The 26,485-nt window shown below is 38.3% G+C and overlaps 1 protein-coding gene and 1 long non-coding RNA gene across 4 annotated transcripts in view; one reads left to right on the plus strand and one right to left on the minus strand.

Annotated features, from left to right (window-relative positions):
- LOC139080041 (uncharacterized) overlaps positions 1 to 7,971 on the plus strand; it is a 31,674-nt gene extending 23,703 nt beyond the window's left edge. For 2 of the 3 annotated variants that reach the window (XR_011534166.1, XR_011534164.1), the window contains 2 exons: positions 2,017 to 2,110; positions 7,678 to 7,971. This is a non-coding gene — a long non-coding RNA (uncharacterized lncRNA). The remainder of the gene's footprint in view (positions 1 to 2,016; positions 2,111 to 7,677) is intronic. The other variant, XR_011534165.1, reaches the window with a different exon arrangement.
- Positions 1,044 to 17,259, minus strand: FRG1 (FSHD region gene 1). Its single transcript, XM_008528346.2, has 9 exons — positions 15,874 to 17,259; positions 13,778 to 13,845; positions 11,872 to 11,997; positions 11,023 to 11,080; positions 9,246 to 9,360; positions 6,579 to 6,683; positions 2,938 to 3,029; positions 2,387 to 2,497; positions 1,044 to 1,151 (listed from the first exon to the last, which is right to left on the minus strand). Exons 1-9 carry the CDS (start codon positions 15,933 to 15,935, stop codon positions 1,115 to 1,117), a joined length of 774 nt encoding a protein of 257 aa, XP_008526568.1. The 5' UTR covers positions 15,936 to 17,259; the 3' UTR covers positions 1,044 to 1,114.
- Positions 17,260 to 26,485: the final 9,226 nt, after the last annotated feature.

Here is a 26,485-nt window from a genome sequence, read left to right on the forward strand (position 1 = left end):
CTTGTATGTGGGATGCTGCCACAGCGTGGCTTGATGAGCAGTGTGTAGGTCCACAGTTGGGATCCAAACCTGCAAAATCTGGGCCACCGAAGTGGATTACGTGAACCTAACCGCTACACCACTGGGCCGGCCCCCAGGAGCTCCTTTATAAGGTTGATATTGGCAGCTTAGCTGCCTTGCTACAGAGGGGCCATATAACTCTAGAGTGGTGACAGATGGAATAAAGGCTAAGATCTAACAAGCCCTGGCAGCTTAGGCCAGGTCTCAATCCAGGGTGTGCATCAGAATCAATGTGGAACTGTAAAAACATCCAGATGCCTCAGCCAATCTCAGTCCTTCTGAAGTTTGGTGAAGTCCAGGCATCTGATACACAACTTGGATCTGGAACACTCATGGGGTTCGATGACATCTGGAATACTGTGTTCAGGATCTCAGAGAGAGACGGGCTAGGAGTAAAACTGCCTCCGCATCGCCTGGCATCTGACCCTCTTTAACAGGCCCCATCCCATCCCACAAGTGAGGATGAAAGCATTCCACACATCCATTGTTGCTAAACTGTCCTAAGGACTGTCTCCTCTGTTCTGAGCCTGTTTGCTCTTTTGTAATGTTTCCTGTTCCCATTCCACTGCCTAACACCTGATAGTTTTCTCTCTGCCCAGCCCCCTTGTTCTCTTCTCTGTTTGGCTTGTGTGACTCAGGCAATATTTAAGAGAGTCAAAGCCTTGGTGACTGACCTCATTGGGAGTTTCGAAGTTCCTTTTAAAGGGACTGAGTAGCATCTGCTGTATTCATAATGCAAAGTAAGGCTGTAAAGCAACAGGATGGACTCCACAAGGTGCACAACCAACACCAGTTTCGTAGAGGAGCACCTCATGCTTTACGACAGGAAATCCAGAAAAGAAACAAAATGCTGTGAAACTTTGAGTGTGCACTCTAAGTTTCATTAACTAAAAAGTACATCCATGGAGAATCTTGGTTCAACTTGATTAATTTTGGTTAAACCAGCTACTAGTTCAGCAATAATTCCATAACAGCCCAAGAACTCTGGAAAAACACTGCCACTGATTATTTTATTCAGAAAAAAACAAGAGGAAGACAGAAACAGAAGGCCTGGTCATTTGCAGTATCTATCAGCTTTCAATTTGGCTCTCCTGTTTAAACAAAGACAAATAATAAAAATTAATCTATGAAAACACGCCATATAGTCAACTGCTACTAAATATAAACTCATGCTTAAAAATTGTGTTCTCAATTTTGGTTATTATATTACCACACCACTTATATTAAAATAATTAAAATTTTACTGTTTAATTCTATGTTTCACAGTAAATGAGTTCTATTCTTATGAAAATCTTTTCCTAATCTTTAACAAATGTTGCCTAAGGGCTTTTTCAATTCACAATAGCAATTTTAATTACCTCTGAATTTAAGCATGCCCTAAACTTCTATTTAATCGAGCGGCGATATATTTTTGTAGGTGATAAAAGTTACAGGGCATAGACTTTATTCTATTTCTTTTGAGTCTATATCCTGATTATTTTTTATATAGCATTCTTTATTTCTTAGCGCTAGATACACGCTAATTTGCTCAGCTATAAAAAATTCTTACATCATTTACTGACTTTAGGTAACAACTTGATCAACGGGAAAATCCTAATTAACAAGAAATAAATGATTAAGCATTGTCTTTCTCAAGCAATGTGAAGACAGGTTTTAAGATTAATTTTGCAACACAGGACTTGAATGAGTGACAAGAGTTCACCAAATTCTCTTTCAATCTGGCACTTATTTGATGTACAGCTGTAAACTCATAGCTAAACCTCTCTAACCATTTTTTTCTGTTGTAAATCTAGGAAATTACTTACCTAAATAGGAATAGTAATAAATAAATATTAATAATGTGCTATGTTAAATATCTTGCACACTTCTGAATCTAGCTTAATACAAGTGCTTCAATTTCATTTAACTTTTATATTTCAGTTTTTTTAAACTGGTCTATTTTTATCTCATTTTTAGGAACCTGTACTACTACAATGGAATCCACAGAATTTTGAAATTAGTCAAACTACTACTTTCCAGCCCTCGTTCTAATAGTTACAAAAAGATGATGGTAAGTAAAGTTATGAAGTAGGTTCAGTCAAACCTGAATTTCTTACAACAAAATATATAAGTACTTAGAATCTGGCAATTTTTAGACATTCCTTTCTGGTGATCTTTTCCCAGACTTACGATGTCTTTTTCAGGTAATATTACTACTATGTTCACAAATTAGAAAGAAAGAGAAAAATTTGAGAAAACTATAGTAATTTAAAAAGAACACTGGTTTTATCTATGCCATTTCTATTGGCTACTGAAAATAGTTAGAAATAAGTAAAAATATCCCTACCTGTCCAGAAGCGTTTCGTGCAGAAATCCATCTTTCCGGGCCTTTTTAAGAATTTTACTGTCTTCTTTACTTATTTTAAGTTTGTGGTCTTGGAAGCTCTGAAATTTCTTTCTGTTAAGAAAATGTCTTTCTTAAAAAATATCTCAAGCTTTGGTTATACATGTTTACTGATGAACTTACAAATATTTTAAAAGGTTTTCATTTACTTAAAAAAAATCTAATTGTATTTCTTTGAGCCCCACTTCTCCCGGGAACGCTGGCTGGAGCCCGTGTCCTGGCTATGGAACAGCATTTGGTTGGCATCAATGTACTGACAGGTTACAGCCATTCTATTAGTGAAGAGGGAGAACTAACCCGAGTGACTTCAGCTTTGAAAGCTAGCAGGAAAATTGGAAAACTGAAGCCCTAAAAAAGAACAGCATTCAGCTCAGCGCTCTGCCCTAGAGTCTCCATTATGTTGCCTCTCCTTGTCGCTCAGGTTTTTTATTTTAGGTGCCTTGAGGAGCGCTTCACTGACAAATCTGCAGATCTATAAGGAAAAGAATACGTACACGTAATTGATTTCACACTGTTTAACATTTCCTTTGTCTTCTTCTGGAATATCATCTTTTTTCTTAGTTTCTCTTTCAGCACAGGATCTAATCTGGGCAGTGGAGATGTGAATCCAACAGGTTACACGTTTATCTTCCCCCTTTCCCACTTAGTACACAAGAACATTCTAGCTGATTTCTTATGCAAAAGAGGAAAACAATTAACATAGCAATGGGATTCAGAAAAAGACAGGTTCTAGATATGTTTTCATTTATATACATATAATTTATGTAAATAACTGCCATTATATGTTTCTCTAGAGCCGGTGCATCAGAAACACTAAAGAGAAAATTATTTGAAAAACATTTTACAGATCAGATCCTGCTGAGCAATTAGGCAATAATTTAACTTTGTCCTCAGAGTAAATACAGTGGGATCAAATTACCCCTGGCAGTGTTTATTTTATAACATTGAAAGTTTAAGATAGCCGCTATTTTACTCTGCATGGGCTACTACCAAATACATTCAAACTTTTAACATAACAGAATTTGTTTTTACCTAATTGGAATCCACCCCTTTCAAATACTCCTTATATCCTCTTTAAGTTTTGACAGATATTTACTATCACACGCCATAAATTAATTGAGAGAGATACAGCAATTAGGATCAGGTGAGTGGGGCAAAGAAGGGGGAAAAAATTCAGGCCCGTGGAACTGGCAACCTGCAACCCAAAGGACCCATGTCTCCAAAGTGGTCTCTGTAGCTCCAAGAGCTTAGAAAGTGGTGACCAACAACCAGAGCGCCAAGTGATATGTGTGCAACCATTCTGGTTAGAGGAGTTCTAGAAGACCTGGGGAAATTCCTGGCCAGGGCCTGTGACAGTACACAATACTATTTGTGGCAGGAGGGAAGGTGTTCTAGTAGATGAAGCCAGGCCAGAATGGCGGATGCCTGACATGGACTGGCAGAGCCTGAGATGCAAGAGGCTAAGTGGAAAGAGTGCCGGACCATCACTGCTCAGAACTTCCAGGTGCCTGACTAACACAACAGACCGAGGGAAACGTGCCAGTTACTGCACATAAAAATGGTTGTAATTAATGATAAATAAGCACAGTGGCTTTTTTTCTGTAGAAGTGCAAAGTACTGCATTTGCATGGTTTGTCTTCAATAATCATGCTTTTGTAATGTAATCCAGATGAGAAATAATTAAAACATGATACAATAAAATTAAATATAAATAAATACAATTTAAAATAGGCAAGTCAGAAATCCATCAGCATTTTTCTCATGATCTGTTTCCTGAGAAGCAGCGTGGAGTGGAATGCAAGAGTAGTTTCCAGAGTCACGTCAGCCTGGGGACACATCCTGTCTCTACCATATCTAGCTGTGTGACTTTCAAGAAGTGACTGATCAAAACAGTGAGGATGTGAGGAGGGTGAAGGCTGTTTCCTGTCTGTAAAGTTAAGCTAACAACAGCTTTCTGACAGCAACATCATGAAGAATAAAGACAGCGATGTGGGGGCTGGCCCCGTGGCCTAGTGGTTAAGTTTGGCATGCTCTACTTTGGTGGCCCGGGTTCGGTTCCCGGGCATACAAAATAGAGGAAGACTGGCACAGATGTTTGCTTAGGGTGAATCCTCCTCAGCAAAAAAAAAAAAAGGAAAAGAAAAAAGATGATGATGCATGCGCTGCGTTCAGTACAGCGCCTGCAGCAACTTGCTTTAGTTTACATAATTGAAAACTATTATGACTAATGCTTTTCAAAATGAAACAAAAGAATATCTAAGTTTTAGACTGAAATTATTTGAGCCTGGCCTTTTGAGAAATCTATGGAAGACATATTGAAATTTCTAATTCCTGTGTTGTCTACAGTACTATTTCTTTCTCCATCAGTCATTTGCTATTTCCAAATGACGAAATAAAGAGTTACTGGTATATCATTTAAAAAGACCAGCAATATTTTTCAAGGTAAAAAAGAATACTAAGAGTGTAAAAACTGAGTATTATGAAAATTGAGAACATTTTAAAAATAAAATCAAACACATGACATGGAATTTAACACAAGGCATGTACAGATACTTGATAGATGCTGTTAAATTATGCTGGTAGCAGAGTAAAATGTAACAGATTTTTATGCTTTATTTTTAAGGATTAAGGCCCCTTTAGAAAAGGCATTTCTCCCCCATTTCTTTGAGCCCTCCACTCTAGCCCTCCCTAATGCATTACACACAGCAAATCTGGATCAGACCAGCCAGCACCTCTGACTCTCCAACAGAGAAATTAGGTGAGGTTAGTAGAATGGTCCGTACTGGGATGGATGCCAAGAAAAAGAAAAATTATGCATCAAGAAGATGGCAGTTATTCTGTAGACTCATCTTAGCGTATGTTTTCATTAAAGATCAAGTGACTTCTGCAAGCCTAAAAAATTAAGCCTTAAGGCCTCATCAAATTCCAGTTAAGATACTACCTGATTTATCTACTTGGAAATTTTAATTAGAATTTCACCTTGATATAGAGATGTCTCTACAACTTTCACAACAAAGTGAAACAAAGAATAAGAATAGGGAATTTACCTTGGAATAAGGAATTTTTATTTCCAGCTTAATGACTGATATCAAATTAAAAAACATTTGTTTTATGTGCTTCATGTTTTTCCTCACGTAAAGAAGACTTTTACTTATTCATCAAAAGATCCAGAATTTGAGGGCTAAAGCTCTGAAAGTTCTGCTATTACTTTTATATACTTTATATAGTGACTAGTGACACAGATGCTCAAATATTAAACAAACTCAAAACAACCTAGTAACTTTCTCACACACGCTGGTGGGAGTGTAAGTGAGCACAACCCCTGCGGAGGGCAATCCGGCAGTATCTCAGGGCATGAAAAACGCGCACACCCTTTGACCCTGTAATTCTCCTTCTGGGGATTTACCCTCAGGTGTGCTTGCATACCTACAAAACGACGCAGATTGAAAGTTCTGTGCTGCAGCACTGTATGTGAAAGCAAAAGACTGGAAATAACCTAAACTTCCATTATAAGGAACTGATTAAATAAATTGTGGCACATCTCTAAAATGCAATATTATGTAGCTGTTAAAAAAAAGAGAGAGAAACCTTTTTACACAACGATAAGGGAAAATCTTCAAGATGCAATGTAAGGAAAATAACTGAGGTCTAAAGGAGAGTGTACAGGAGGTTAACCTTAGTGTAAAGGGCTAGAAAATTACAAACATTCACATTTGCATAAAGAAACTCTAGAAGGCAATAGAAAGACGGGAGACATTCTTACATTTATATGCTTATTTTTTAAAAATTCTGAACCATGTGAACATATCATCTATTTAAAAAATTAAATTTTAAAATGCAGGCAAGAAAAAAAGAAAACTTCAGCTTAAAAAGCATATAAAACTACTCAGAAAAAGATACTAATACATGGAGATAATAGCAAAGTAGCTCTTAAATGCAGTAATTTCTCTACCACATGGTGCAAACAAGCCCTCAGTTATGGGATTTATAATTAAAAATAAAGCTTACTTGAAGCATAGTATGAAAAGTTTTGAACTAAATCTTTAAAGTGATAGTAAAATTCAACATTTTAACGAGATGTAGGCACATCATATGTGTGTCATGTATTAGTCTATAGAAAAAATGCCATGATTACCTTTATCATTTCTTCTTCTCCTGCCGTTTTACTTTTTGCTTCTATATCACCGGCTTCATTGCATCTAATAAAGCAGCTATTTGAGGCCAATAACGCCATTTTCCCCTAAATAAAATAATAGCAACAAAAACAGTTATGAGACTGGCTGCAAAAGAATTCTTAAGTCTTCAGACTAAATTAATTTTCCTCCTGCGTCTAAGTCATCAGGAAAAAGAATCTGGAGAAAACCTGAAAAATAAAAAAACTATAGAAAAGAAAACCAAAATCACCTATAATCTTACTACTCAAAGGTAATCCCAATAAATATTTTTAGTATATTCTATTTAGTAGGACTAAATTCTAACTAGATGAAATAGAATTGTTTCCTTTGGCCTTAAAGTTCTATTGAAGATATAAATGATTTAGTTCAGTGTGAAAAATAATTAGCTTTAAAGACAATAAAAAATTACAATGTGAAATAATTACCCAGTAGTGTTTTAAGTAAAATTTTTCTCCATAATTAGAAAATTTAAAAATATATCAGATATAAGTTAGCTTTAGGTACTTTTGAATTTACTGCTCAGAACTCTAAGAATCAATGTCTGAGGGACTTCTGTATGTGGAAAGAAACAGTCATACTCTTTTTAGTTGTTTAATGCTCAGTGTATTATACTGATTCTAATAAACCTTTGAAAACTAATTTTCTTGTGTATCTAAATAAAGATTATAGACTTGATTAAATTCTCTTAACAAATATAAGGTTTAATTATAACTTGTACATGGTTGATTCTTCTGGAAAATTCTGAATACCTTAAACATCAGACAAAATATTCACAATCATTACAAGACGTATTCACAACCTTCTATCATATCCAGTTACAAAGGTGCTAATCACATGGATTTGATTGAATTTCTACTCCGAGGTGACACGGGCTGGGTTTTCTGTCACCTGGACAGCTCTCGGTGAGCCGGATACGGTGTACAGTCCAGGGTGATTTAACCTGTGCTGCTGATCCACGGCTGAGTCCCTTTTTGCAATAAAGTTTTACTTGTTACATCAGGGGCTTTTAAGCCTCTCTTTCATTTAAATTTAAATTTTTTTCTTTTTTTTTTTTTTGAGGAAGATTAGCCCTGAGCTAACATCTGCCACCGATCCTCCTCTTTTTGCTGAGGAAGACTGGCCCTGAGGTAACGTCGTGCCCATCTTCCTCTATTTTATGTGGTACACATGCCACAGCATGGCTTGACAAGCAGTGCGTGGGTCTGCACTAGGGATCTGAACCAGCGAACCCTGGGCCACCAAAGTGGAACATGTGAACTTAACTGCTGTGCCACTGGGCTGGCCCTAAATTTAAATTTTTAAAACGTAGTGTTTTTCCCCCCAAAATAAAGTGAAATGAACTTCCTGAAGTTGTGTGAGTAGTGGTATCTGACTCATCATCCTGGTCTTATGATATACTGGCTTTTTCTGTTGATAGAATTTTTATTCTAACTATCTCATCATATTGGTAGGGTCATCTAGAAGGGGTTACAACCCATTAGAGGTTCATAAAATCAATTAGTGGGTACTCACCAGTACTGGGAAAAAAAGACAGAAAAGAGGTAAAATAGAATAGAAAATACCAGAGTGCACAACACACAGATCAGTATTGTTAAGTACAGCTCTTGCTTTGGTTACACATATGTGTGTACTGGGCTGCAATGTAAAAATGTCATTCTCACTGGACTGGGGTCAAAAAAGTTTGAAAGTTATTGACCCAGAGATTTTTATCCTAGGGGATGAAGGAATGAGTGTAAGTAATTCCTCTTTTTGGGGCGATGCTTGGCTAATTTATCATCTTGGAAAACACTGTTGGATCCTATTTTGAATTCGTTATTGTATATGACCACTGACGTGATGCTATGCAACTACTGGACTCCGCTTCCACTGGTGCCTATGGTCCTTCTTTGATAATAGCATCAACTTTCAGGAGATTGTTTAGCTCTCGTATATTTTTGTTCAATCTTATTGCTTACACAAATAGAAAAAGGACTTATGTATTCTGAATAAACAGACATAGACCTAACAAAAGAAATGCCCATATACTGCAAATTGCCTACTTACTAAAATTAATAAAAATCAATATATTATCTTCCTCCTTCTTTTGTAATAAAACTCTTTTTGTACACTATTTGCTGTTCTCTTTGAGTTTCATTATGAACACAAAGACATTTATAGACTAAATTGATTTCAATGAACCATTATTATCATTACTTATTACTTTATGTACAAATTGTCACAACCTGGCCAGTGGCCAGCCCCTTAAGCTTGCTCCATTGTCCTCTTACCATCGTCTTTAATGTTTTTGAAAGCATCCATAATTTCTGCTAAGAAAAAGATAATCCTGAACTGTTTTCCTGCCCCAAGAAATAAAATTTGTTACCCTTGGAGGAGTCCTGGTTCTTTAATGGAAAATAAGAGAGACCTAAATCTAAGCACCAAGGGCAGCAGAAGCACTACTGCTGTTTCTGTTGGACTGTTTTTTGAGATCTTTTTAAGGTGATGGGTCCATATTGTTTTTTCCCAATTTAATGCATTATACTGTTACACTTTATACTTTGTTTTTTTTAGAATATATACTCTCATTGACTGTTAAAGACTTTCTCTTACATTGACAGGAAGCTTTTATAAACAGTAACAGCACTTACATCTTGAAAGACTGGTTCCCATTGTTCTCTTGGTCCAATTGCATCTGAACGCCCAACAACAAGTCCATCTGAATTTATACCAAGGTATTTTCCATAGCCAGATTTCAGGGCAATTCTTCAGATTAATAAAATAGATAAATGTTAAAAACTGAAAGAAAATTAAATATGGAACATAAAAATAATGTGTATGTGTGTATATGTAAAAATTCAAACTAGTCATAGTCCAAAGGTTCAAAAGCCATGTGTGACTAGTGGCTATGATATTGGACAGTATAGTTTTATATATACAATTTACATTCTGCTTTTTAATACAAGCATTATATATTATATGTAGCAAACATTTTCCAAATTACTTATTCTTCAAATACACCACTTTTAATGGATATACAATATTCTATTACAGACGTATTAGAATTTATTTTTTCTGCTATTATAAATAGTGCTGCTATTATCTTTTCTGTCATAAAATTGCTGATCTATCCTTAGACGATGTTCCTAGAAAGGAAATTATTGGACCAGAGGGTATCAACTTTAAAGCTCCTATTACATACTGTCAAACCACTTTCCAGAAAACATTTATATCAACTTACATTGTCACCTCAAATTAGGAGAATCTCTTTTTACCACAAATCTGTTAACATTATGCCTTTTTTATGAAAAAAATTAGAAAATCTGATACGGGAAAAGTAGCATCCTATTTAATTTGCACTTTATTATTGAGAATGATATTTGTACTTTTCCTTTTTAGTTTTTAAATGATCTCTTTGTCTGTTTTTCTATTAGGGTTTTACTGTTTTTCTTAGTGTTATGAATCCTGCACATACACGTGAAGAGTAAAAACTCAGTGCCTATTAAGGCTCTTGCAAATATTTTCCTTATTTGCCTACTTATTTTGCTCATAAGGTTTTAAATTTTCAATTGTAAAGAAGTTTGTGTTTATTGATTTTTCTTCTCCTTTTATTCTTTGAAAGTCTTTCATCATACTTATTGGCTGTTCAAAGAAAGTATAGAAATAATCATCTTAATGTGATTAAAAAAATATGATTTCTAATATTTTAGCTTATCAATCCCCATGATGCCAGGGGACTAACTTTATACTCATTTATTGGTTAATGACAATATAATACAAACCATTATCATATTGATGGAGCTAATTACTATAATACTGAAATTCAAGTTCCATGTCTATTACCCAAAGTATCATTCTGTACTTCTGCATTGTGAGAATAAAAACAGTCAGCTTATAAAATGATTGTAAAAATAATAAGTAAAATACTCTTTTGGTCTTTATGACTATTAACATTCTCTGCTGGTTTCAACAATATTCCTTTCTTCTATCCTCCTATTGGTCTCTTGACTTCTGATCAGAGTGTTTATATATCATGGCAACATCAGACCAGGTTTTATCTTATGTTTGTTTTTCATGTAATCTTTCTAATCTACATCTTGTTTGGTCTGTGACATTATTAATCTTCATTTTTTCCAGCATTGTATTATATATCGCGAGAAATCATAATGTATGCTTCTATCTGGAGCTTTAATTCTCTTTTAAAGACAGTTATTGCAAATGTAACTGAATAATACCTAAATATCTGCTGGTTATATAAATAATGGTATATTTTAAAAATGTCAAAAAATCTCCTTCTCAAAAATTGCTTTGGTTTTTAAATCAAAATTATTCTGTTGGCTGAAGTTAGCTAGATATTAGAATTTTTTAATGAATGAAATTAAATTAAAAAAACAAAAGATTACTAATTGTAGGTCAACTCAAGCTTACCTGGAATCAGACAATTTGACAGCTGTAAATTGCTCTGGAGGACTAGGGCCCTCATCAACTACAGGAGAAAAAACATTTTGAAATAAATTTGACATCTGTTAAAAATAGACACGTAAAGATATTCCTTAGCTTTAAAAAAGTAGCTTCTTTTAAAATTAAATGTAAGAACATTACGATATTATGATATGATTGTAAGACAGCATTCAAAGTATCAAGATCTACTGTATCTTCCTATAACTAGAGCGTTTGTTTTCCATACTTAATAACAAAGGTCAGCTTAATGCTTATTTAGTCACTTCCAAGATATTTTCTCTGTGTTTTAAAATGTAGTACATAGACAGATAAACACTTAATATTTAAAAAACTAAATATGCCGTAATTTATTCAAGGGAAGGCCTTCAGGTCACAAGATACTACTTTTTATCTTCTAATTACTTCATCCCATTAGTGCTTCCTCTGATGGGCTAAAAGGGAATGAGAAAACTTCACACAGTTAACGATGCTCCAGGTTAGTTTTGGCAAATGGTCTGAAGAATAAAGGAATTCAAACCTTGGACTCAACCAGGTTTTTCCTTTCCAATTATTATTTCAATTATTCATGTTATTTTTGATTTCCAATAATACTCTTCTAGAACTATACAGAATGTTTTCAAACGCTGTACTGGAAAGAGGGAGCTGCCAATAAGTGGTAAATATTGTGGAAGGGAAAAAGTGGAAGAGTCAAATGCAATGGATTCATTCTTTTGGAATACACTTGTGATTAGTTAGAACCTGGCCGAAGTGAACAAGTATACAAAATGTATACTGTCAGTGGCCTTTTCCCTTCTTTTGCTTCTACCAGACACAAACCTTCTTTATGTGGAGCTCCCAGTGTAAAAAGTCCATTGTCAAGTGCATGTATGTAAGTTCCTTTATCCATTTCAATTGCTATGGTTCCTGAAATTTCACCAAAGTTTGTTACTGTCCACCAGATTCCTAAAAAATAAAATCAGTAATTCATATTTTAGATTTGACACACGGTCTTTATGTGTTGTTGTTGTTGTAACTTACTAAAAACTTTTTATTTTGCAGTTGTAAGAAGTAATACAGAGAGGTCTCATATAGCGTTTACTCACTTTCTCCCAAAGGTAACATCTTGCATAACTTTGATACTGACAGTACAATATCAAAACCAGGACACCAAGATTACAACCCATGAATTTAATAATGCCACAGGCTACAAGGTCAATATACAGAAATCAACCGTCTATCTACTAACAACAAACAACTGGAAAATAAAATTTTAAAATTCTATTTACAGTAGTGTAAAAACCGGTTTGGATCCTGGGTGTAGACATGGCACCGCTTGGCAAGCCATGCTGTAGCAGCTGTCCCACATATAAAGTAGAGGAAGATGGGCACGGATGTTAGCTCAGGGCCAGGCTTCCTCAGCAAAAAGAGGAGGACTGTCAGCAGTTGGCTCAGGGCCAATCTGCCTCAAGGAAAAAAAAAAAAAAACAACCCACAAAACTACGAAGCCTCTAAAAGAAAATGTAGAATATCTTTGCGACCTTGGGGTAAGCAAAGATTTCTTAGATTGGAGAAATAAGGTGATAGCCATAACAGAAAAAAAAGTTAATTGGGCTTTATAAAAATTAAAAACATCTGCTTATCAAAAAAACACCATTAAGAAAATGAAAAGTCAAACCACAGACTGAGAGAAAAGACTGATTACAGACTTTTAATACTTTCTTGGTGGGCGTGTAAAATGATGCAAATATTTTAGAAAATTTCTGGCAGTTTTTTTAATATAGTTAAATATTCACCTATCCTCTGACACAGCAATTCCACACCGAGATATCGCCCCAAGATATTTACCCTAATTTTAGAATTGTTGATTTGCTAGTTCAAAAAAATGCGAGATCATCTAGAATATTAGCTTTATACCATTTCACATAAAATGTAAAGGAGCCATAATTTATGGTTTCAAAATGCAACCTACCAAGTTTTAAAAGAGAACTAAATTGCTTTAAAGTACAGGTGTGGAAAGGACAGAAGGACTAAATGGAAAACAGGCTGGGTAAGGGTGTTTGGGTAAGTTTATTTCTAGTACCACTTACAGGCTACCTTGACATTCTCTTGTGTTTATTTATTTATTTCCCTAAAGACTGGCACCTGAGCTAACATCTGTTGCCAATCCTCTTTTTTTTCCTCTTCTTCTTCTCCCCAAAGCCCCCCCACTACATAGCTGTATATTCTAGTTGCGAGTGCCTCTGGTTGTACTGTTCTGTTTAGTTAAGATTTTCACTCATTTCACAGTACACAAAATTATTCTGTACTGTGAATATATTCAAAAATATATTTTTGCATATATTTCTTTTAGGGATATACAAATCACTGGCTTCTACAATTAAAATGTTCAAAGAAAATAATTTGTAAAATATATTTGGTTACATAATATTTATTTACATCAGGCCTTTAAAATCATGCATCAGCATCTCTGGGCTATTAAGTATTCTAACGGTGCCTATTAAGGCATGGAGCTCTGTTTACCCTCTCCTGTGCTTTGTTCTGACAAGGAAGAAAAGGCATCAGTGACATCTACCGTGCTAGAGAATAAAAGCAATCTACTATTGTCACCAATACTTGAGCATTTTAAGACAAATACAAATAGGTCATAAACTCCTTCTACTGTCTTTTTACCACTTATCTCTAACTAGGAAAATATTTTTAAAGGTTAACTTTTCTCAGAATAAAGTATAGAAAACTGACCCACCAACAATATCAAGTTCAGTTTCTTCATCATCTTCTCTTTTTCTCTTCTCTTTGTTCTTTTTCTTCTTGCTACAGGAGGTAATTTGTATAGATGAGTTTAGATATATTGATTTGCATGTTAAATATCACAAGATGGAGTCTCACAAGGAATCTTTTAAGCTGTACGTTCATTGATAAATTATTGATTTACAATGACTTCATTGATGTACCTCTTACTTCTAATATCGAGAAGTTGCTTCTAATCCTGTATGTCCTGTGTTATAGTTAAGAGCATAGACACTGGAGCCAGACTGTCTGATTTTAAAGCCTGATTCTGTCACTTCTTCGCTCTGTGATTTTTGGAAAAGTTACTTCTCTCTCTGAGTCAGCTTCCCTACCTACAAAGTAAGGATCATAACTGACACTCAACTCTTAAGGTTATTGTGAGGATTAAGAGTTAACATGGACCTTCATGCATTGCTGGTGAGAATGTAAAATGGTGCAGCTGCTTTGGAAAATAGTTGGGGTTCCTCAAAAAGTTAAAACAAAGTTACCCTATGACCTAACAATTCTACTCCTAGGTATATACTCAAGAGAACTGAAAACATACGTCTATACAAAAACTTGCAAATTAATATACATAGCAGCATTATGTATGATAGTGAAAAGGTGGAAACCCCAATGTCCATCAAGTAATGAAGGGATAAACAAAATGTGTTATATCCATACAATGGAATATTATTCAGCCATAAAAGGAATGAGAACTGATACATGCTACAACACGGCTGAACCTTGAGAATGTCATGCTAAGTAAAAGCAGCCAGATACAAAAGACTGCCTGTTCCATTTACAGGAAATACTCGGAATAGGCAAATTCATAGACACAAAGTAGATTAGTGGTTGCCAGGGACTGGGGCAGGGGGGAATGGAGAGTGGCTGCTTAATGGGGAAGGGGTTTCCTTTTGAGGTGAGGAAAATGTTCAGCAACTAGATAGTGGTAAACCTTGCGAATCTACTAAAAACCACTGAATTGTACTTTAAAAGGGTGAATTTTATGGTATATGAATTATATCTCAGTAATTAAAAAAACTCCAAAGGTGATTAAAAAAAGTTAATATGTCAAGTGCTTCGAACAGTTCTTGGTACATAGAAAGAGCTATATGTGTGTTAATTATGATCCACAGTTACGATAGTTATAAGAAGACACTTGTTTGCATTTTCTTCATAAAGTATGTTTTCAGAAGCTAACTCTTCCTCTCCCCCCAGTAAGTTCAGACAGTCAAAGGTTCAGATTTATTCAGGATAAATTCCTCATGACGCCAGGGCCCTACCCCGCTCTTAAGAGCAGTGACTTCATTTTGCTCCTTCACTCTTTCCAATTCACCTCAAAGTCCTCCAAACTCTGTTTACCACTGAGACCGGGAGGAAATGCTCTACCTTTGTATGAAAAATCAACTCCGAGCAAATCTACCAGTTAAAAAAGGGTGGAGATATGAATGGACAGACACCTTGTCCTAAAAATCTAATGATCATAAATCACCAAGACCTCCTCCTTGCACTTGGCTCTACTTATTGACCGTGCAAGTTATCTCACTTAATCCTCATAACAATCCTTTCAGAGTAGCACTACTTCCTCCTAATAAATGAGACAATATGAGCTCAAAGGTATTAACGAACATGCCACAAATTACTAACTGGTGGAGTCCGGATTTCGAGTTTATATCCCTATCAAAATGCACATCTGCATATGGCATTAAAAAATTAAGAATTTTTTGGGGGGGAGACAATGGTGAAAATACTTATCCCCAATAAAGGAAGTTATTGTTATGATCCGGGTCATCAAACTAAAGCAGACCCACCATGGAGGTCTGGAGGGAGGCCTCATCGGGGCACCCAAACTTGCGCTCCCGGGCTCGCTCTCCTGTCTCCTCCCTTTCCAGGGCGCGACAGCTCGGACACGCCCCTGCGGCCTGGCTGCCCAGCTCTGCAGAGGCGCCGGGGGCCGGGGCAGAGGCCGGGCCCAGGGTGGGAGCCGCAGCGCCGGCTCCGCACGGCTCCCGGGAGGCGGCGGCCTGTCAGGAAGGAGGGAAGGGTCTGCGCACGGGCTCCCGGCCTCACCTCTTAGCCTTGGTTCCCTTGAGCACGAGCTTAGTGGACTTCACATACGAGTACTCGGCCATGGTTCCGGGGACACTTCTGTGCAAGAGGCGGGAGCTGGCGCAGGACCAAATACCTCGACGGGAGCAGGGAAGGCGAGGAAGTCACAAAAAGGGAGATCGAATCCGGACTCCCTGAAAGCCCACGCCACGGAATCCCTGGTCTTCTTCACCCGAATGCGGAGGCCCAAATAAAGAAGCCTACTTCCTGTTTACTGTGCGGGACTACGGCCACCGCAGAGGGCCGAAATACATCAGCAATCGTTTGCGCGGTCTTGACTGTGAGGGCGTCCCTCACGGAGGAAAGGCGGGGTGACGCGCCCTCTGGTGGACGCGGCGGGGCTTACAGCCGCGGTTGGCGTCTCGAGCCGCTCTTGAGAGAGCTTTCTGCCGGGTCTCGGGAGGCGGCGACCGTTTGATCAGCCAGAGGATGAAGTGACGCCATCAGCCCTGCCGGTGCCGTGCTGCAAGCAGCAGACCGGGCAGGACCTCCCGGCGCGGCCGAGTCTGGGCCGGCGGCGGCTGGGAAGCCAGGAGCGTTCTTATCGGGCCTCGGACGACTTTACAAGCCATTTCAATGCCATAAAAGTTTATAGTCCTGTTTTAACTAGGGAGACTACAGTCATGTACCGGAAACAATTAGGGAATAAAATGAAGGATAATTAAATGCCAAAATTTGGGCCGCAGGTTTCACAAGTGCTGTAGGAATTCGGGTGGAGGTTGACACTGAAAACGCACGTGATCGCAGTCTTTCTGGCTAGGGTGGGTCTTGGGAGAGGTTTTCACAGCCCCAGTCACTTGAATGTTTCTCGTGCCTGCTCCAGTGTCTTCGACAGTTTTATAATTCACCTCCCTGATTCCATTTTCTCCCCATTCCAAACCATCTTCTATGGTGCTACCTGAGGGATCTTTCTAAAGAAAGAGCTGATCGTTGTTCTCCTACCTAAAATCTGTTAAAGGAAGCCTATTGCTTTCTGGAGGGAAAATCGTAGCATCACTTAATACGCTGTTGATGCTCTGGCCTCTTCTCCCACCAGGGCACCCATGTCCCCTTAGTTCCAGTCACACGAAATTACTGGAAATGTTCGAGTGCTCTGTGCTTGCTGCTGCTGCCTGGAATGCTTCTCCTCCCTCTTTCCCTCTTCACTTGGCCCCTTTTTTTCCCTTTAAGACAAATTCAGGCATCATTTCCTCCAAAAGCCCATCTTTGAATGACTTCCTGTATTGCCCTGAATATCCTGCATTTCTCATTCTATAGCTTAATTGTGTCCTTTTTTAGGGCAGAAACTGTGGCTTATTCATCCTTGTCTCACCTATACCCTGCCCGATGCCTGCTTCAGAATAGACCCTGAGTGAGTGTCTGTTAAAGTGTTAAGATTCTAAGGCCTGAAGTTAAGCTGTGGGATAATGAAGAGGGTGAGTGGTTAGAGCGTGACTTTATAGGAGGGGGTTGTGGTAAAAAAAAAAGGAGGAGAAAAATCGGATGGGTAAGGAATAACATGGAGGCCATTGGAAGTCAGTGCCTTATTTATTTATCAGCCGTCTCTGCAAAGACACCGTGCTTGGTGATAGGAGGGTACAAAGATGCTGTGACTCAGGGCCTGACCTTAAGGGTCTCCATCTAAGTAAACAATGTGCAGTGAGAGGCAGTATAGCATGTAGTTAAGAGTGTGGCTTCTGGGGACAGACTGCTGGGTGGACAAACCTTACTCTCTTTATAAGCTAGGTGACTTTGGGCAAATTATTTAACCTCTATATGTCTATGCTTCTTCAGCTATAAAATAGGATGATACCTCCTCGGGTTATGATGAAGATTAAGAAAGTTAATATAGGAAAACACTTTCTAAAGTTCCTAATAGTAAGTGCATCATAAATGTTAGCTATTATTAGTAGATATTAAAGTGCCCTGAGAAAGGTGCAAACAAAATGTTGGAGCAGGATATGATGGTGACATGTTGCAGGAATTAGATGCTCCTGTCTTGTTCTAGGGATCAGGAGCAGCTTAATAGTCAAAGTGGCATCTGAGAAGGGTATTGAACAGTGGGCAGGATTTTGACAGATGGATATGGGGGAGGAGAGGCATGTCTGGTGGTGGCCACAGTATGGAAAAAAGCATGGAGACAGAAGAGTACAGGGCTTGTGTAAGGAGCAATGAATGGCCCTGTTGGTTGGAGCACAGGGCATGTAGAGTGGTGAGAACTAGGACTGGAAAGGCAAGGTGGGGTCATTTTGTAGCTGAAGCATTTGCATGAAATCAGTAAGCAGCTCAGAGGGATTTCATAGCAGGAGGTGAGATGAACACAGTGGTACTCCAGGATGATGATTGTGTAGCAGTGGGGATGAGGATTGTGCAAGTGATACCTGGACCCACCCACTCGAGCCATGGCTCTTTACGTAACGTAGAAAACATGCAGACCAGTTTGGCTTTAAGAGCCTTAGGAAATATTATTAAACTCATGATCCCTGGTGGCACCATAGAATTAGGATGAGCCCATCTCAAACCTGACTCAGGAAAGAAAATCAACACAAATAATTTGGTAGATTAGTATTCTTGCCTACTATGATAACATCTTTTCCAATATTTTTGCAATACTGCCCTTTTTCCTATAGCGTAACATTGGCTCACGTTGGCTTTTTTAGGGACATTTGGAAAACCTCCATTTCCTCATCTCTTAGAATGAGGTTAACAATAGTAGCTGTTAGGATTGTGAGGATTTAGTGGTGTACTTCATGTAGAGGGGTTATGATCCACAGGGTCAGTGCTCAGTAGATGTTAGTTGTGATTATCACCAGCCTCCTCATTATTAGGTGGTCATCACTCCACAGACAGGATGCTGAAAGCAAGGGAATGGATGCATGTTCTGAGAGAATGAGCGTAGAGAGACCAGTAGACCAAGAACAAAACCCTTCAACATGTCTATAGCAAAGGGGTAGAAAGAAAAAGTGAAGAGAGGAGGATGAGAAAGAATGAAAGAACAAGGTTAGAGTAAATTTATAGAAATCAAGACTAAAGGGAAACTCCAGGAAGAATGAAGTTATTTAATACTGAAGGATGGAAGGAAGGCCATTGAGTGAACAATTGGGTTACCTTTGAGGAAGCTTTTTTAGTAGAGCAGCAGAGAGGAGGTCGGCTTGACGTAGGGAGTAGTTGGAGAAAAAGCAAGAGCAGTTTGTTATTGACGGTTTGCTTGCATAGCAATGTAGATAAGGGATGGTACATTCCATGTTTCTGGATTTCGTTTCTTCTTGCGCAGCCACTATGTATACACAGAGTTACAACAAAAAGTTACAAAAAATAAAAATCAGACCAGTTTGTAGAACCCAAGACAGTGCATTGTACTGGAATCAAGATAAGTTCATGACTCTTCCTTCTATTGCCTTCCTCAGTTTTGAAGTTAAACAGCTGCTTTACCCCTTCATTAATTTCATTTTCAACTCAAATATATGAGGGTTTATTTCTAGGCTCTCGATTCTGTACCATTGATCTAAGTGTCTGTGTTTATGCCAGTACAACACTATTTTGATTACCGTAGCTTTGTAATGTAGTTTGAAATCAGGAAGTGTGATGTCTCTAGCTTTGTTCTTCTTTCTCAGGATTTCTTTGGCTATTTGGGGTCTTTTGTGGTTCCATACAAATTTTGGGATTGTTTGTTCTATTTCTGTGAAAAATGCGATTTGAATTTTGGTAGAGATTGCATTGAATCTATCGATGGCTTTGGGATAGTGTGGCCATTTTTGCAATATTAATTCTTTTGATCCATGAACACAACGTATCTTTCCATTTGTTTGTGCCTTCAGTTTCTTTGATCAAAGTCTTATAGTTTTCAATGTATAGATCTTTCACCTGCTTGGTTAAATTTATTTCTAAGTATTTTATTGTTTTTGATGCTGTAGTGAATGGTATTGTTTTCTTTCTTTTTTGTATATTTTGTTGTTAGTGTATAGAAGTACAACTGATTTCAGTATGTTGCAGCTTTACTGAATTAATTGACTAGTTCTAACAGTTTTTGGTGGAGTCTTTATGATTTCCTATGAATAAGATCATGTCATCTACAGACAAAGACAATTTTGCTTCTTCTTTTCTGATTTGGATGCTTTTTATTTCTTTTTCTTGCCTAATTGCTCTGGCTAGGACTTCTAGTACTGTGTTTAATAGGAGTGGTAAGAGTGGGCACCCTTGTCTTGTTCCTGATCTTAGAGGAAAAGTTTTCAACCTTTGACCATTGAATATGATATTAGCTGTGGGCTTGTCATATATGTCCTTTATTATGGTGAGGTATATTCCTTCTATATCCAGTTTGTTGAGATATTTTATCATGAAAGATGTTATATTTAGTAAAATTATTTTTCTGCTTCTATTGAGACAATTATCTAATTTTTCTCTTTCCTTCTATTAATGTAGTGTATCACATTTATTGATTTGAGTATGTTGAAGCATCCTTGCATCCCAGGGATTAATCCCACTATATCATGTTATATGATCCTTTCAATGTGTAGTTGAATTCAGTTTGATAATATTTTGTTGAGAATTTTTGCATCTGTATTCATCAGGCATATTGGCTTGTAGTTTTCTTTCCTTGTAGTGTCCTGAAAAAAAATCCTCTTGTGAAAAGTGTTTCCAATCAATTATCTCCATAAATTTATTAAGTGACTTTGTATGTCATTTTAATTTACCATGGGATTGGATAGAATAGTTTTATATTTTCAGGTAATTTTTCCCCTTAAGATAATGCTTTCAGAAAAACAGTATCTCTAGTCCCTTCTCTTGTAAACAGTCTGCTTTCATCACCATGAAAGCTATTTATTCAAGTTCTCTTTGCTTTTAACATGGCTAGGCATTGTATCATTAAGGTGAAATAATTATTTTCGTTCTTGTTTCTGGAATTACTGTAGCTTTGAAACTAGACGTATATACCTCAAACCAACTCGACACGTTCCCATGTAGTCTGCTCCCCTGATGGGGTCCCCAGGGTTAAGTGGTGATTCCTTTTCTATCTTTTTAGCAGTTCCAAGAAATATAGCTTCCTCCATAACCACAAGGCTGAGGGCTTCAAGGCAGAATTTGTGTGTTTGAATACAAAGCTAACTTCTGCTGCTTTTTGCTTGATGCTCCGTAGCATCGAGACCCCTCCTTGACTACTGTAGATGCTAATCCACCATTTTCTTTCCTTCCTTTCTTTTTTTTCCCCTCACTGTTTGGATCAGACTTAAAACATTTAGAACATTTACTGATCTACCTATACCTTGTTTTTGGAAATTCAGTTAGAATAATATCGTAGGACTCCTTTGGTTATAAGTAAAAGAATTCAAACTCAAACTGGCTTATTTCAAAAAATGGTGAAATTATGGTTCATATAACAGAAAAAGCCAGGGTGTAGCTTCAGGATGGCTGCATGTAGGGGCTCAGTCAGCTCCTCAGCTTTGTTTTCTCCTGTGTTAACTTTATTCTCAGGTAGGTTTCCCCTTTGTGGTCCAATGTGGCCACCCTCACTCATCTCCAGGCTTAAGCTCCACAATCCCACAAGGAAAGCTTTTCCTAATAGTTTCAATAAGAGACAGAAGATTGACTCTGGGACATCTGGCTGGGATTTCATGTCCATCTCTGATCTGACCTGTGGTTAGAGTATATTCATTGGCCAGGCCCATGTCATGTGCCCATCCAGGGTTTCTGCTCCTCACACAGTGCCTTTGTAAGAATTAACAAATGGCTGCCCTTCCTCTAGGTAGATGCAGCTCTGTATTGGGCCACGTGGCCTGGAGAGCAGAGTTGCAGGCTGGATTTCAGCCCTCACTTGTCCCCTCAGCTAGGTTCCTTTGTTGATGCCCCCTGCTTACTCCTGAAGCTGGGGGTGGGGTCAGCCTTGTCCTCCAAACCTCAAGGACGTAGAGTGACTTCATCTGGTAACTCAGATAATGGCTAATACCAGAAGGAGGGGACCATGGGCGGTGTGCAGGCGAAACCAACAGAAAAGAAGACTAGCTTGTGTAGCTTTTATCTCAGAAACCATTTGCAATCATTTTCAATAGAAATACCTAAGTTTCAGGATTGTTAAGAAGGCCATAACGAGCACATCTTCTAAGGACACAAGTGGGGACATTCCAGACTGTACTCTTTATGGATTTACTACTTCAATATCTAACACTGACTAATGTACACAGAAGATATATCACATAGAGGAGCAAGATGACAGGACTTGAGTTGAGATAGATGACATTGTACCACAGTCTATCGTTATTTTCTCACTTATCAGAAGGCTCAAAGGGTCTTCTGCTTCCTTTTTTTCCATTCACGCATTTCTAAGCATGGCCCTATTGTGCCCTGAGAAAGAGCATTTACGAAGTATGTCTTAGAGAAAGAGGGAGGGTAGAAAGTCGTTCCAAATTGGCTAATGATATTAAGGAAGCTCTTTATAAAAGATGTCATTAAATAATGCCCACAGTATGAGAATTTCTCCGTATGAAGGAGGCCAGAAGGAGGGAAATTGTTTCTGGATTTTGCAAAAAGGGTTGGGTGAGGGGAACGGGAGATGGTTGATCAAATATTGCCTTTAAGAAATGGAGTGGGTGGAAGCTACCTCAGAGAGTATGTGCCTCAGAGCATTAACTCTCAAACTTTTTGGTTTCAGGACTACTTTATACTCTTAAAAATTATTGAAGAGCCCAAAGAGCTTTTGTTTATGTGGATTACATCTATCTATATTTATCATTTAAACAGTAAAACTGAGGGTCTGGCCTCATGGTGCAGTGGTTAAGTTTACGAGCTCCACTTCAGCAGCCTGAGGTTTGCCAGTTTGGATCCTGGGCACGGACCTATGCACCACTTGTCAAGCCATGCTGTGGCAGGCATCCCATGTGTAAAATAGAGGAAGATGGGCACAGATGTTAGCTCAGGGCCAATCTACCTCAGCAAAAAGAGGAGAATTGGAGGTGGATGTTAGCTCAGGGCTAATCTTCCTCAAAAAAAAAAAAAAGTAAAACTGAGAAATTAAAAATATATGTTAGAAATTAGACCTACTATGTGTTAACATAAATAAAATATTTTTAAAAATAGTTATTTTCAGGGCTGACCTGGTGGTGTAGTAGTTAAGTTCATGCACTCCTCTTTGGTGGCCCGAGATTTGCAGGCTCAGATCCTGGGCGCAGAGCTAGCTCAGCTAGTTAAGCCATGCTGCGGTGGCATCCCACATAAAACAGAAGAAGATTGGCGCAGATGTTAGCTCAGCGACAATCTTCCTCAAGCAGAAAGAGGAAGATTGGCAACAGATGTTAGCTCAGGGCCAATCTTCCTCACCAAAAGAAAAGAAAATTATTTTTGAAAACAGCAAAATTGATGAGAGGAGTGGCATTGTTTTATATTTTTGCATCTATCTTTAATGTCTGGCATACTAGAAGAGAGCTTGGTTCTCCTGTCTGCTTCAACATTCGGCTTCTTGTGATAGCACATGCCAGGTAGCTTCTGGGAAGCTCCAGCATATGCTCCTGAGAGAATGGGAGTGGAAAAGGTCAATAACACCTAAGGATTATTGCAAAAAGAGTTTTGACCTTGCAGTCAAAAAAAAAGAGATTTTTTTGGTCTGTCTTCTAAGTTTTGGTACATTCAAAGAAGTCTTCAGTCTCATTTTCCCCCCTCCCCAAATTTGGCATTTAGGAAGTGTCCATCTAGCTATGTTCCTATGATGCGCCTCCATGAATACATGTTGGGATCCCTTATGAATCTCTATAAGCAGTGCTATGCTGTCCTTTAAATGCAAATGTGACACTACTTCTGTTGTAGAAAGGGCTACACAAACCTGAAAAAAGGTACTTTTAAAACAACTGGATTCTCCTTGAGCAAAACGTGTCCATTTGCTTTCTTATTTGTCCACAAGGTGCTGCTGTTTCCCTTCTAATAACAAAGGCAGCGATTCCCAAGAACACAGGGTACTCGAAAAAATCATCGTAATTCCTGTTCCATTATTATTATGTTTTCAGAGTGCTATTAGGTTTGGCCAGAGAAGGAATGTGTAGGATTTTTCTTGCAGAAACACAATTTTTAGCAATGAGTTGGCTCAAAATTTGGCATTGTCAGAGTGAAGATTTCCCTTTTCCCCTTATACTTTCATTTATAATAATCATGGTTTTAGTGATACTAACGGCTTTATAAAAACATCGTTATATTATCCACCCAATGACTGTGAAATCATCTGCCTTGCAGCACAGCGAGATCGTCAATCAGCAAACTGGATCTAAAATGGGGCCATTTTAAGAAAGCTATTTACACTCTAATTTGCAAGTTTTTTTTTTTTTTTGAAATTAAAACATTTCTAAAACGCACTAACTATGATTGTTTTAAAAAAGTAATGGTTCTTTTTATGGTAAAGAAATAAATTGAACCTCTGTGCTGGAAAGTGCAGAAAACAAATCAGCATTCTTTATAAATAGATTTTACTGCTGGCTTAGAAATTACCGTATGTGCCTTTTAGATGATGGAAAAATGAAATCAGCTTCTGTTTGCACTGTGCATGCAGCATATTTGCTGTGTCACTTTCAAGAGGGTTATGGAATGTTGAGAGGTCAGCATTCTCAACATGGAGAATTCTAAGAGGCAAAAAGAGAAAATGAAGATAAAGCAAGCCTAGTTGTTTAATATATAGAGTCATGGAGTTAAGGGGAAATCCTGGATTGGGAGCTGGCAGATTGTGTTGTGACTTCGACTGAGTCATTGGTGGCCACAGCAGGCCTGGCACTCAGTGAAGGCCAAGGCTGACTGGCACTGGAACAGGGAGAGAGGTCTTTGGCCAGAAGTGATGGCCAAATGTTCAGTGTTTAGTGCTCAATGCTAAGCAAGGCTTTAATGCGCATCCTGAGGGCAAAGCTGACACCAGAATCTGGGCTTTCTGGCTGAATTTGAGACCTCGGTCTGATGGGCAGGACTGAGGAGTCTCAGTGTCCAACAGAATCCACAGAGGGGTGCTCTGCAGATGTTGCTGGCAGACGGCATGGAGACATTTAATTCCATTTAGCGCATATTCTTTGATTGTCTGAGTTAGACAGAAGCCCCCCACAGGAGCAGACAAACTCTTCAGATGTGGGCTAGAGGTTTGGCTGGATGGAGCACTAGCCCCAGAGCTGATACCTAAGGGAGAGGGAGGATGTAGCATCTCAGAATGCGAGGTGACTGCAGATAACTGGATTTCTAAAAAACGAGAATTCTTATGTCTTAGTCTGCTTCAGCTGCTATAACACATAACCACAGACTGGGCGGCTTAAGCAATAAATGTTTATTTCTCATAGTTCTGGAGGCTGGGAAGTCCAAGATCAAGGCAGATCCAGTGACTGGTAAGGACTCACTTCCTGGTTTGCAGACGGCTGTCTTCTCTTAGCCTCACACGGCTGGGAGAGCTTTGGTCTCTCTCTCTTCTTATGGGATCACTAATCCCATTATGAGCTCCCCACTCGCATGACCTCATCCAAACCTAATTACCAAAAAACCTGCCCCCCTACCACCATCCCATTGTAGGTTAGCACTTCAACATAAGGATTTTGGGAGGCTACAAATATGCAGTACATAGCACCTTATCTAATGACAACCGGTTGTCCCTTGAATAAAAATCTAGCCCCTGTAAAAAGACTTAAGATACTTGATTCTTGCCCAAACTGTTCAAATTTGTTGAAAGCAAAGCATACTTGACTATTTCCTCTAAAGATCTGTTTATTCTTACTCTATTGTATTTACAGAATTTTTACAGAATTCCATACACAAGGCTTCTCACAGCTTAATCTATTATAGGAGGCTTTATAACATTGTAGGTAAAAGCAAGTGCTTTGAAATCATACAGTAGAATTTATGAACAAGTGTTAATGCTAAGCGCTTGATACACATGATTTAATTTAAACCACATGAAACCCTATCGTTGGCTACTCTTACTATTCCAGTTTTGCAGAGGAACTAAATGTGAGAGACTTGCCCAAGGTCGCACAGTTAATAAGTGACATAGCTGGGAGTGGAACCCGAGTCTATCAGATTCCGGGACCTATTTATGATCCACCTACAACACTTTTTAAGTCCCTGAGAATGCTAACATCCTCTTTTTTGAAACCTCACTTCTTTCTAGGTAGCAGCTTTATTAGTCTGTACTGGGGCACCATAATGCAGACAAGAAACACTTTGAAATCTTTAATGCTCCTGGTGAGATGAGGAACAGCTCTGTGGCATTGCCAGCGGGTAAGCATCATTTGAAGGCTCTCTGTGCACCAGCTCTATAAGTAGGAGACGTATCCGTTGGCCTGTAGAGGACAGAAAGCCCACAGCTTCCATCTATGTCTCTCTTTTCACTTCATCTCCAAGGAGATGACTGCTATGGCGGGTCAAACTTAAGGATCTTTTATGAGCCACAGCTAGAGGTGGAAATTTCTTAAGTCAAGGTGAAGATTTATGGGCAAGCTGGAGAGTTAAGGCAGCCTGGCACTACTCCTTTTGGGAGAAAGTCTAATCACTTCTCTTTTTTGAAATCCCCTTTGTCCCCCATATGCTGGGTCAGACACGTTTGCATTCTGTCCTTTGGCAGCAGAGGATATCCAGTCCTTCCACAAAA

This window comes from Equus przewalskii, chromosome 28, assembly GCF_037783145.1.
Source record: "Equus przewalskii isolate Varuska chromosome 28, EquPr2, whole genome shotgun sequence".
NCBI lineage: Eukaryota > Metazoa > Chordata > Mammalia > Perissodactyla > Equidae > Equus > Equus przewalskii.

Excerpts from the sequence above, each read along its gene's own strand:
- FRG1 (XM_008528346.2), bottom strand. The coding sequence starts at position 15,935 with ATGGCCGAGTACTCGTATGTGAAGTCCACTAAGCTCGTGCTCAAGGGA. Across the intron at positions 11,081-11,871 it reads GGGAGCTCCACATAAAGAAG|TTGATGAGGGCCCTAGTCCT; the intron begins GTTTGTGTCTGG and ends TTTCTCCTGTAG. Across the intron at positions 6,684-9,245 it reads GGGAACCAGTCTTTCAAGAT|GGGAAAATGGCGTTATTGGC; the intron begins GTAAGTGCTGTT and ends TATTTTATTTAG.